Here is a 12,478-nt window from a genome sequence, read left to right on the forward strand (position 1 = left end):
TGGATGAGTAAATGCACTAGGCGGCTTAGCTGTTGATACAGCCAGAGAGAGAGAGAGAGCGCGTGTGTGTGTGCACGACAGCGAGAGAGAGAGAGAGAGAGAGAGAGAGAGAGAGAGAGAGAGAGGGTGAGAGAGAAGAAGTGAAAGGGAGGAAAAAGGGAAGAAAGAAGCAGAGAAGAAAAAAGGGAGGATACAACAACTACAACTATGCTGTGCTGCATAAGAAGAACCAAACCGGTAAACTGCTCTGATTTGCTTCATCAATATTTTCCAGCTCTTTCATAATGACAAAATTATGCGATTCAACTCTGAACTTTGTGACTGTTGGTTTGTACTCGGATCAGGGCGCTTACAGGAGAGATTAGAGAAAATGTGGGTGTAATTTGCTTTGACTCGGGTCCTTGATTGTCCTTTATAGAAGTCTATCCACAGAGCCCAGACACGCCTAGTTAATGTGATTATCCCGCATGAATGGATGTTGCCACAATGCCTCTCAGACCTCACACTACTTGCAGAGAGAGGCACAAGACTGTAACTCGATCTTGGGCTACCCGGCATCCCCTCATATTGATCATGCGCTTGATAAAAGTGAAAGATTATATGAAGGCACTTGATAGATTCTGTATTGTCTATGAAATACTCCCTCGTTTGTTAAGGAGCTCCACTGAACCCCTCTGTTCCACTATTGTTAATGATGATTCACGTTAATTTGACCAACCTTTGTGCTCCTAATTGATGCCTTAAACGGGGGTCTTAGTTTCTTTTGTACTCGTGTTATCTTGAGCAGAAATGGGTGACACAGGAAAGTAAATTTCCACAGAGAGGGAAAAAAAGGGTGGGGTACGGATTGAGTGAGCAGCACCATCATGTCAGTGGCCTCTGGGGAATACAATGGGAATAAATGAGTCTAAATGGATTATCATAACCCTCCAGCTTTATAAGTGTATGCTGTCAATTGATGGTACTATGAAGTGTGCACTCATTTAAAGGGTGTGAAAGGCTGGTATTGGGTTGTTTAAAATAACCCATGGCTACTCTCAGTGCCAGAGAGCAATAATTATAAAAAAGGTGTTGCATGGAAGCGGGTGGGTCTGGACAGGGGAGAAGAAGGTGGAACCCTCCTGTACTTCATTCTGAATTTCAACAGCTATCATGGTGGTTTTGTGTGTGATCAGGCTAGGGGTTCCTGCTGCTATCTCAAACCGATTGTGATTTTATCGGACTCGTAACACAATGGATTCTGATGCCACTTGATTGCTTCTTAAATGTTAGCCGGGATGAGTCATAATAACTCTGGCAGGGAGGAGAGAGAGAGAGAGAAAGAGAAAGGAAGCAAGGAAGGCTTGCCAGTTGAAAGACATGCAGGATGCAGAGAGGCAGGCAGGAAGAAGGAGAACAAGCGGCGGGGTGGAGTGTCGCTGGTGCACATGGAGGTAGATGGAAGGGGGGGGGGGGGGGTATATGCAAAAGGAGGTATAGAGCGAAAGGGAGCCTGGTAGGCTGAGAAATGGAGGTGATAAAAAAGGATTGAGACAGGGAGGGAGGTTTCAAGGTATGGGGGAAGGTAGGGAGAGGCCGGCATGCAGCAAAGAGGCAACTGGATGGTGGCTTCAACCCGACAGGGAATGTGATGGTGATGGAGCGAGCAGGATGACGGTTGGAGGAGGTGAGCAGGTGCAAAGGGGAGAAAGATCAAAAGAAAGGAAGCCCGCGCGCTGCACACTGCAGCCATGTGGGTGAGGCACCGGCTTTTCCCACAGAACGCTGTCGCTGCCTCGAGCTTCACGAAGGCAAAAAAAAATATGCGGCCTACAAGCACTTATCCTCCCGTCGTCTGCTTTTGAGGAGCAGAGGCATAAATTAATCCAGACAGACTCTGTGGTCTTCATGGATGGGTGAGCAAAGAGCATGGTTTGCTGCTTTAAACATGGCAGTGTTGCAGTGGTTCTTGCCATTGTGAAGTGTTAAGTGCTTTTGCAACATCTTCACCATGGGAGTGGCTACTAGCAGTTCATTTATGTCTCCTCGGTAGCCCCAGCCCCCAGCTTTATATTTCAGTTTCATGCAGTTGTAGAACAAAATTCACCACTGCAGAAGATGCTGCTCGTCCTCGGCTCAGCGCTTGGTGGGAGATCAATGATCAGGTTCTTCCAGGCCCATCTTGAACTCAGGTCTTTCTCCATCAGCAGACCTTCTAAAAGCTGCCATTTCTCCCTAAAACCGGTACTTCAAATCCCACCCATGTGTGCTCTTTTCCAACTCCGCCCCAACTCCATCCCTAGTTCTCCTCCTGTCACCAGGGCCTGTCTTGTCCCCACTTTAACCTTGAGCCTAAATCCTTCTAGTCCAAAATCAAGACCCAGTCTGCTACCTTAGAGATGATTATTTCCTCTTATACTGTGGCTCCCAAAGTACCTTTCCCCAGAGCCTGGCTTCAGCCAAAGCACCAGCCACAGCCCATATTTCCAGTTCATGTCCTAGCCCCTTTCCTCCAGCTCCTCTACACTTGAGGCTCGCCCCTTTCCTCAGTCCACTGCCCCTTTCCCCATCCTCAGCCCCAGCCCCTATGAGATCAGTGGCGATTGTAGAGCCTTTGTTCAGGCAGAGAGTCGGTGTAATTGAATTAAAGGCTGCTCCAGAGGATGTAATGACGCTGGCATATGGCCGCTTATTAGTCGCCATGGAGCATCTTTTCCCGGGCCGTCATAAAAGAAACAGTTCATCCTTTAACATCGCTCATCAATTCACCGTCAAAGGAGAGAGAGAGAGAGAGAGAGAGAGATGGCGAGCGGGGGCTGTGGCAGTCACCACCTGAGCCCCCCTCTCCTCATCTGCAGGAGATAGCTGGCTAAAAGGGTGTGGTGCTCTGCTCTGTCTGTATGTGTGTGTGTGTGTGTCTGTGTGTGTGTGTGTGTGTGTGAGAGAGAGCGACAGAGAGAAAGAGAGAGAGAATGAGTGGGTAGCAGTTTGCTCAGTGAGAAAGAGAGTGAAAGATGGCAGAGAGAGAAAGAAGGAGACGGAGATACTCAGCAGTTGCAGACAGCAGCGAGTCTTGGCTCTTTAGTGTCTGGATGCTTCCTGCAGAAAAGCAGACAGCCATTGAAATCGTGCTGGGATTTGCAGGAGAGAGGTGTCATTGCAGAAAGTATGTGTGCCACCAGCGCAGTGGCTACTACTATCTCGCTCTCTATTTGGGATTTGTGGTAATATGACAAATGTTTGGGGAGTTATTCATTTTATTTAAATCAGCCAATGCACTTTATACTTTATCAATTACAATGTCTTGTTTAATAATCAGTTTACAGTAATAATAGTTTAGTAATTACACGTAAAAGTGACTTGGATGAAATTAATTAAGCTGCTGCACCTGTTGGGTTTGTGATAAAAGGGCCTCTGCAAAGCTCCACCATTATAAATGCAAATATTACCTTTAATATTTCTCTCCCCTCTCGCTAGCGGCAATCGATCCAAAGCTCGGCGGAGCGGCGAGGTGAAAAGGGAGTCTCCCACTCGAATGGATCAGAATTCAAAAAAGAATAATGATCATATGCACGCCTGCTGGGTGCATTAGCGTGAGCACTGGTTCTGTGGTAATTTAACCACCATAAACCCCACCGCTCCACCATATCTTTCACCATTTCTGTTCTCTTCCCCTCCCCCCCCCCCCCCCCCCCCCCCCCCTCCCTCCCTCCTGAAACAAGTCCCTAATGGCAATGAGGCAGTGGGAAGGTGGCGGATTGTTACTGTGTGTGTGTGTGTGTGTGTGTGTGTGTGTGTGTGTGTGTGTGTGTGTGTGTGTGTGTGTGTGTGTGTGTGTGTGTGTGTGTGTGTGTGTGTGTGTGTGTGTGTGTGTGTGTGTGTGTGTGTGCATCGACAGCCGATGCCCACCCAAGGACAGAGACAGACGGGGAGAGAGAGCACAGGCTGCAGCTGATAGGCAACGCTATAATAGACACATCCAGCCGTCTGATAGAGCACGGAACACATTTAGGCATGAGCATTTATTACCTTTACAGACAGGAAAGACAGAAACGTTTGTCCTTTGGTGAATGACACTCTTGTATTTCGAGACATTATCCTGTGAGCTGCTGTGCTTTAAGATTCTGAACATGAAGATGGCAGTCATTATTTGTCACCTACATATAGTGAAGTGTCCTACAGCGAGTGTTTAATGTTGCTACATTATACTATTATAATTGCAGGATTGCATAATCTGTGTTACAAAAATGCAAGAAAACTACTTTTATGTTGCTGGACAATATGAACAGTTGTTAAGTGGTTAATGTGGTGTATCTGTGGCAACCAGAAGGACCACGTTTGAAGAGGAAATACTCCAAGCTAATTGTAATGAGTCATTTGATTAACCTGAGAATGCAAATGTATTCCCTCACTGCAAGTGAATCAAGGAAGAGTTTAAACGGCCGGGAGTCTTGGTGTGAAGACTCAAAGGGAGCGCACCTTGTGGTGTTCTGCACCTTTGGGAGGTGCCGATGTATTTATGAATGAAGATGTGTGCCGCACAGACACCGAGTGGAACAGCGCCTGCAGGAGGCTACGTGACCAGGGTTCAGTTCACAGTCGAGAAGCAATTCTTAAAGGATTTGAAATAATGCTTCTGTTTTAGATTATAGACTTTTAATGTGGCAACTATCGCAGTCACTAAACCACAGGTGCCTTGCTCATCACAACGTAATAAGTTTGATACGACAGGTCAAAGGTGCTCGATACCGAATCTTATGGTCCATGGAAACGGACTACATCGGTCAGAAAATCACAGCGCAGCACTTTTGAGGGCGATGCATGCAGACAAACATCAATAATGTAAATGATGACGCTACAATTGTGGTCAAACCATGACGGTGATGTTTCTTCCCAAGTCTTCATACACTGATATGAGATCACTTGGCACTCTGCTGGCATTTTATTACATTTGCAGTCACACCCAGATCTCTAAAGTGGATGACATACCCCCCTGTTCCAACAATGATGTCATACCCCCATATTCCCAGACACCCTCATCCATCGCTTTCTCTCTCTCTCTGACTGACTCACTGTTTTGCAGCCAGTAAGTAATTCTATTTAGAGTTAAGTGCTTAGGTCATTTTTTTTAGCAATTGTAAGTACCCATGAGATCAGACATAGTAAAAGCCCAATAAGACACCAGAGACCTGCATATTATTAAGGGCAGAAGGGTGTGCCGATGATGCTTCGTCGGTCTCCACGTTGGCTATCTGTTCTAATAGCAGGACACTTGCTGAAGTTTATTTCCACACTTAATAGCGGATTGTTAAGTAAACAGCCCGAGTTTTACACATAAATCACTATATTTGAGGCGCAAAAGTAAAGCCACATCCAGCCGTATCAGATTGATTTTTTTAATATCACATTGCACAAAATTGCTTCAGGGACGATGGTGTATATTAAGAACTGCAGGATTTACACCCTGAACCCTGGGGGATGGCATGTGAATAAAAGTGGAGGAGGTGAATATACCAACACAGCTGCTGCACCTTGGCCTCTGCTCCAATATTGCACTGACACACCGACCCTGAAGAAGACATGTTGGTTCAGGGCCTCTGGCTCTTATATCATGTCTCGCAGATACGATTCCTCACGCAGGCAGCTGTCCAAGACAACCCTCATATCCAATATAATGACACCATTAGAGACGGCAGGGTATCGGGAGACAGACGGATAGACGTAGCCACCGAGTCGCATCTTGAAAACCATTTCCACTCAAATTAACTGACCTTAAAGAAGATGCTACTGCTCATTTGACATAGATTGCCAGCATTGATACATATAAACCCTATGGGTCCCTCCCACTGGGCCCACACCACCGCATCCTGCATCACACACAGCCCCTCCTTAGCCATGCTGATTGCCCCAAACCTGATTTACGAGTTCCTATTGGCCCCGCTCCCCTGAGGGGTCAGGTGCACTGCCAATCAGGGTGACATATAGTCTTTCATAGCACCAACCAGCAGACAGCGCTGTGATGAGTTAGCGCTCTGGTTGTCAAGGTAACCTTTGATGGTTGGGAGGGGTATGGCGGTGAATGCTGAGGAGATTCTAGCCGGCAGCTCGTTCCCTAGCAGCCAGAGACGGAGCCGTGGAAAGCTACGGTACCTGGAGAGGTAGAGGTGGGCTCATTATTTTGGGAGAAAGAGTCTTTATTTTCAATGCTTGCTTTTTTTTTTTGGTTACAATTTTGAAGATATCATTAGCAGTGAATCCAAGGGGACATTTATGAATGCCATGGAGAATTTATTAATTTAAGTTTAATTATTCACTGAATCCATTTCAGCGCTATTATCGAGAGGACAATATCAGCTTCATCTCTGGATTGAAAAAACCGCAGTAAACGCTTAGTCATTTGGTCGTGCACCAGATGCTAGTGTATCCAATCTATAATGTGGAGACAATCCTCACACACATCTGGTAATCCCGTGATTCACGATGACACTAAATCACCTCTTTCCGGCACACGACATGATCTAATTCAGTAGATCCATTCTATTGTCAAATACATCACTGGTTCCTGACAAAGACTTGATACCTGGAAGGACTAAAAACACAGATTCCTCAGTTTTCACATCTTTATCATTTGGCGAACTGATGATGCACTGCCTGCATGCTCTTTGACAGTTCATGTTTGCTTCATGTTGCTTATTCATATTAATTTTCGGTGCACATTTTAAGCTTTTGATTGCTCGAGCTTTGGCCCGAGAATATTTTACCTTAATTTGTTTGCCTATTCATTTTGAATGTACTGATTCATTTTGTTTGCCACTTTGAGTGCCCATCATTCATTCCTTTATTTGATTTGATTTCTTTTCATTAGATTTATATGACTCATAGCACAACCCACTATTTGATGGACAGCTATGGACCCAGTTACAGAAGGTAATATCACGGAACCCCTTTCAATATTACATTGTGCACTGTCCTGTTCCTAACCCTGTTCCTCATCCAGTCCTACACGTTTACTCAATTCTAAACCAGTCCTGAAACCCTAACCCAACCTTTCCCAATCTAAAACTCTCCAGTAATGGCTATCCGATAAATCCACAAGTTAACTAATAAACCCTGTCTCTTGGCATATACTTATGTCTTTTTCTGACTTCTGTCTTTTCAATTCATGCCAAATTGAACCCTTTTTTTTTACCAGCATGACACTTTGGGATGATCATCCTCAAGCTACACATCCCCACAGTAGAGGGATTCTTTGCAACCTTTTAGCATAACAACCAGTACTTTCCTTTGCTGGTTTCCAGTGGACCTGCTTGATGGCGATTGTTGATAGTTGATGGTAACTTGCTGTACTTTCTTTTGGCTACCAGGTGGAGAAGAATGAGGATGCGGACCAGAAGATTGAACAGGATGGCACCACCAACAAACCCGAGGACAAGGCCCACAAGGCTGCCACGAAAATACAGGCTAGCTTCCGCGGACACATAACTCGGAAAAAGATGAAAGACGGAGAGGAAGAGAAAGAGGGAGACAGTCCTGCTGCTGCAGAGGAGGCGACAGAGGGAGGAGAGGAGGCAAAGAAAGCGGAGGGAGAGGATGCACCTGCAAAGGAGGATGAAGCTGCAGGAGAGGAGGCCAAGAAGAAGAAGGAGGAGGAGACGAGCCAAGCCAAAAGCCCAGTGGCAGACAAGCCAGCTAACTCTCCGGCAGCTGCTGCGGCCTCTCCTGTAGGCAAAGCGGCGTCTCCCGTAGCGGCAGCACCGGCCGTCGCTGCAGCTGCTGCTGCGGCCTCACCCACGGCCGCCACAGCGCCCTCTGAGCCCCCGAAAGAGGAGCCAAAGGCGGAGGAGAAAGTCGAGGAGAAGCCCAAAGAGGTGGAGGCCCCAGCGGCGGCAGCCAAGAGTCCCACCACAGTCACAGCTGAGGAGAATAAGGAGGAGGAGGAGAGTGAAGAGAAAAAGGAGGCCAGACAAGCCGATGTGCCTGCTGTTGTCAGCCCGACAGCTGAGAAGGAGGAGCCTAACCAAACAAAAGGTAAACAAGGTATGCAGATCATACGAAGGCTTTTAACGTCCATTTATTACAGTCAGACTCATTTAAAAATCCATTACATGCACACAAGCACATGCCAGGTACAATAAGTCTAATTGGATGGGGCCCTGAAGAAGGTTCGCAAGATCTCAAGTTCAAACATTTAGATGTGCACAAGCACCCGAGGGCACCGTGTTCTGTCACAAAAATAATCCCAGATACACTCGCCTATCAAGAAGCAATTACTTACAAAAAAACCCCCACGAATAGGTAATCCTTTCCGTAGCGTGCTTGGCAGGCACTGCAGGAAATATCTGCTTGTAGAGTCTTTGGGATTTTAAGATCTTTGGCAGTTCTCCTCCATTCACTGGTTAACACAGAGACACAGCTCAATATTAGATTCGACAGCCTTGTTTCTCAGCCTTTACAAGATGGAAACCCCATAAAGAGGCGGAGATTGGGAAAGATAAGCAGGGTTGTATAACGGGCTGGTGATATCTTGGGAAGGATCAGACGTATTGTTAAGAAGCAAGGCTGCATTGTTTGCTCAATGAAAAAGCATCACGTTATGTGAGTCATAAAGGTTCATATGAATTTTATTTAATATGATCTAATAGGTGAAAATGGATGACCCCATTAAATCCTCTTTAAACATCACATCAGGTCAGAAACATTTGATAATATCTTTGCTGTATGGACCCCCAACATCAGCTAATAGATTTAAAGGATATCAGAAATACACTGACATCCAATTATGGTGGAAACGTTTATACCTGAGAAGAAAAGTTACATTACATTATGACATTAATAAAACAGAGTCTTGTGTTTCTGGTCCAAGGACTCTCAGACTGGGTCAGTCAGGTAGTTAATGGAGCATGCTCAGTCTGGAGTAGGTGGGGGGGGGGGCACACACACCAAACTGGAGAACTACACGGAAACTAGGTCACCTAGGCAGCACTGTCTCCCTGTTGTCATAGCTACCACCTCGATGGGATAGCTGCCCTGCACGGAGAGGAGCGGAGATAACAGGTGCTCTGATTTTGATGAATGATTAATGAGCCCTACTGGTCACGATTCACTCTGTGGGGAAGCCTGTCACAAACAAACGATACCTGACAAACAACGGCTAATTAAGAATCCACTGCGGGCCACAATCTGCTTAACCAACTGCAATATTTATATTTATAAATATGTTACTTTGTTAACGGTGCAATGTGTACCTGGCCATGCTCGAAACAAATAGGTCCTATCAGTTATATGAAGATAAAACCCCACAGAACTAAGGAACTCGCCGGCTAAATGCGAGTTGCTACAGCTCTGCTAACTGAAAGTCCTACTCCTGGAGCTGTCGCGAAGTACTTTACTGGTGGCGGGGAGGAAGAAAAGAGTAACTGAACCCTGTACCTTCAACGGGATTGACAAGCCCTTGAGGCCGCTCGACTTCTTCGTCCTCTCATGTTGAACTGATGACAGACTGGAACGCTACATTTATCACTATTGCCTCTCGAAGTAATACATAGAGTCTGTTCTTCGAATTGAGAGAGAACAAGTTGCGACACGCCTTATGTTAAAAAGGAAATTACAAATGTAAATGGAAGTTGTAAAAAAAGTAAATTAAGTGCATCCAAAATGCTGATCAGGCGATGACTCTAGTGCTTACAGCTCTACTTTATATCTGAATTACAAGTTCTACAGTTTCGTGTTCTCATTAACATTGTTTCCTGAAATCAGCGTTCAGGTTCGTCAAACCAAGGCAGAGATCGCCAGAGTTTGGGCGTTTGTTTTCCCGCCTCTAATTCTCGTTTGCAAATGTGTCAGCATTTTAGTCCCCATCACTGGTGTAGATGACTGAGATAGCGCCGATGTCAGAATACCAGAACTGATTTCTCTTTGAGAATTGGGTGAAATTGTATTTGCATCAGTTCAGTGAATGTAGAGAAAGGCATTCTCATGTCATACAGGCTAAATGGCTAATTACCTCTTACCTAGAGATCACGCTGTCTTGAGGCGCACACAAACTCACACATTAGTACAAGCGCTAACGCAGACATGGTCGCCGCACTCCTTTGTCTTTCTCTCTGCCTTACCCACACACACACACACACACACACACACACACACACACATGCACTCCGTCACCCCACTCTCCAATGCAATGATGTCATTTTTTGATGTCTCCTCTTTCTATTAAGAGTATGAGATCATCGTGGTATGAGATCACTCAAGGGCTCTTGAATAATAGGCTTGGTCAGAAACAATAAAATATTTGTAGTCCACTGTACGACGGGGTTTATCAGGGAATTTTTAATTTTAACTTTTGATTTTGGAGGCTGTAGACATACAATATTAATCATTTATTAGCAGCAAATTAGTATTCTGCAAAAGATTAAATTAAAAGAATAGAAAAATATGAAGCATCAGTGCAATATTACTCAACGAACTCGATTAGTATTGGCTTAGTGATGTATCAGGGATCGTTACTCAGCAGTATTCACCTTTTTATAAAGCCACTGGATGCTGTTACAGAGCAGTACACTGTGGGCATCACACAGTATTCGATGCGACAGGCCGAGATGCTGCTGTTAGCGTTGTGATGTCAGTTCAAATGCTTCATGGGTCCATTAGGAGCACTCTCTTCCTTTATTATTTACACAGCCAATGTGGGATTTCAGACATTAGGTTGCATCTTCTGACTGACACGCTCTCAGTTGAGTTGACATCTTGAGAACAACATGGAATTATTCTTCTGTGTATTTTCAAGCCACATTTTCATGCTTTTTGAATGTTATCTTGTATCTTCACAATGTAAAACCTCCTCTCCGCAGTCTAATTTTCTCTCTTCTTCTCTCCTCTCCCCGACCCACCTTCTCTGTATCATGCCCCCTGTCTCTCCCTTTTTCTCTATTTATCGTTCACCCTCCTTCCCTCCCTCCTCCCAGATGCTGCAGAGGAGTCTAAAGCAGAGGAGGCCACTCCGGCAGATGCAGCGGCGGAGGGCACTGAGTCCAAGGATGACTAAGGCGAAGTCTAACCTAAAGAAAGCAGAATTATGAAGAATAACACAAAAACAAAAATCTAAAAAGGTTGCTCTTGGCCTTCCCAATGTGAAGGCAGTGCGTTTCTATTTGTTTGTCATTTTTTGTGTGGCAATGATTTACTCATGTTGGGGGAGTTTCCAGCGTTACGTTTTTTGGCTCAAGCTAATACTATGAGGAAGTGGTGATGATGAGGATGATGGTTGATGTTGATTATGAAAAATGATTGTTATCTTGATGGTGAAGACGTTGATGGTTGTTGTTGATTATGAAAAATGATTGTTACCACTCTCTATTATAAGTGAATCAGTGGTGGAATGAACGCTCCCAACTGGATATTTACACATTTAAAATGCGTTGTGAATGCACCACACTTTATTTGCATTTCAATGCACTTTATTTCAACACATTTCGCAAAATAAAATCCGTACTTCTGCAAATGCACGCACAAAAACAAGCTGGTTTAAAATGCAACTCTAGTTTTCAGCACCACAAGTGTATTGAGAACACTGCAAATAGGTAATGTACTGACACATCGGATGGAGAACAGAATGTATAATTAAACGTGTGACACTTCCAGTTGGGCAGCTTTATCCTGAATCCAAAAAAACACACATAGGACAAGACTATTGCTCCCTCTCTATTCTGCTTGAGTCATTCAAGCTTGGTTTACACCCCTTTTACAAACTCCCTGTCTACTCACATTTACAGTAAAGGACCTGTTGCCATTTAAATGATATACGCATATAATAAACTATAGAAGTCAGCTATAGTATTGGTGTAACTGGCTCTTACATGACTATTTGTGTTCTGACAACCAAAAGTGAGAACAGTAGCATGAACCATCGAACCAGATGCATGATGGGAACTCTCCCTCTGAGAGGAACTTTTTCGCAGTCACAAAAACTTAAGAGGTGTGGCGGCTTCTTTTTTGATGTCTTTGGTGTTGTTATAACAGTTTATATGAATTGGAAAAATACTGAATAAAATAAAAATGCACTGATGTTACGCAAAAAAAAAGTAAAAAGAAAAATCAAACAAACTTTTCCCATGTTCCAGTGAGTGCAATGTCCAGTTTCAACCTTATCAAGGAGTTCAAACTTGTGAGAAAAAAAATTATGAAAAAATAAAAATGGTTTCAATGTCTGTTTTCAAAATAAAGCAAATGTGCCAATTACCACCATAAACTGTGGAGTTTGTTTAAAGCCATGTTATAGTTTCGCTGGTTGCGCAGAATTCATCTTCATCAATCTTCATCAAACTAGGCAAGAAAGTGAATATGTGTATTTGTTAGACTTAAGATGTTGATATCATGCACCAAGCAAACTTTAAGACTTTAACTAAATACTCAGGGACACTAGCTAATCATTTGCAAAACCTTCGTAACCACTATTTTAGACACATTTCATTCGCATAGGCAACACCTGACAGCATGCATG

The 12,478-nt window shown here is 44.4% G+C and overlaps 1 protein-coding gene across 1 annotated transcript; it reads left to right on the forward strand.

Moving 5' to 3' along the window:
- Positions 1-204: 204 nt before the first annotated feature.
- Positions 205-11,023, forward strand: gap43 (growth associated protein 43). The gene is made up of 3 exons (XM_076101047.1): positions 205-237; positions 7,344-8,016; positions 10,944-11,023. Exons 1-3 carry the CDS (start codon positions 208-210, stop codon positions 11,021-11,023), a joined length of 783 nt encoding a protein of 260 aa, XP_075957162.1. The 5' UTR covers positions 205-207.
- The last annotated feature ends 1,455 nt before the right edge of the window (positions 11,024-12,478 follow it).

The sequence above is a fragment of the Anarhichas minor genome, unplaced genomic scaffold, assembly GCF_050575085.1.
Source record: "Anarhichas minor isolate MPS153535 unplaced genomic scaffold, ASM5057508v1 ptg000026l, whole genome shotgun sequence".
Classification (NCBI taxonomy): domain Eukaryota; kingdom Metazoa; phylum Chordata; class Actinopteri; order Perciformes; family Anarhichadidae; genus Anarhichas; species Anarhichas minor.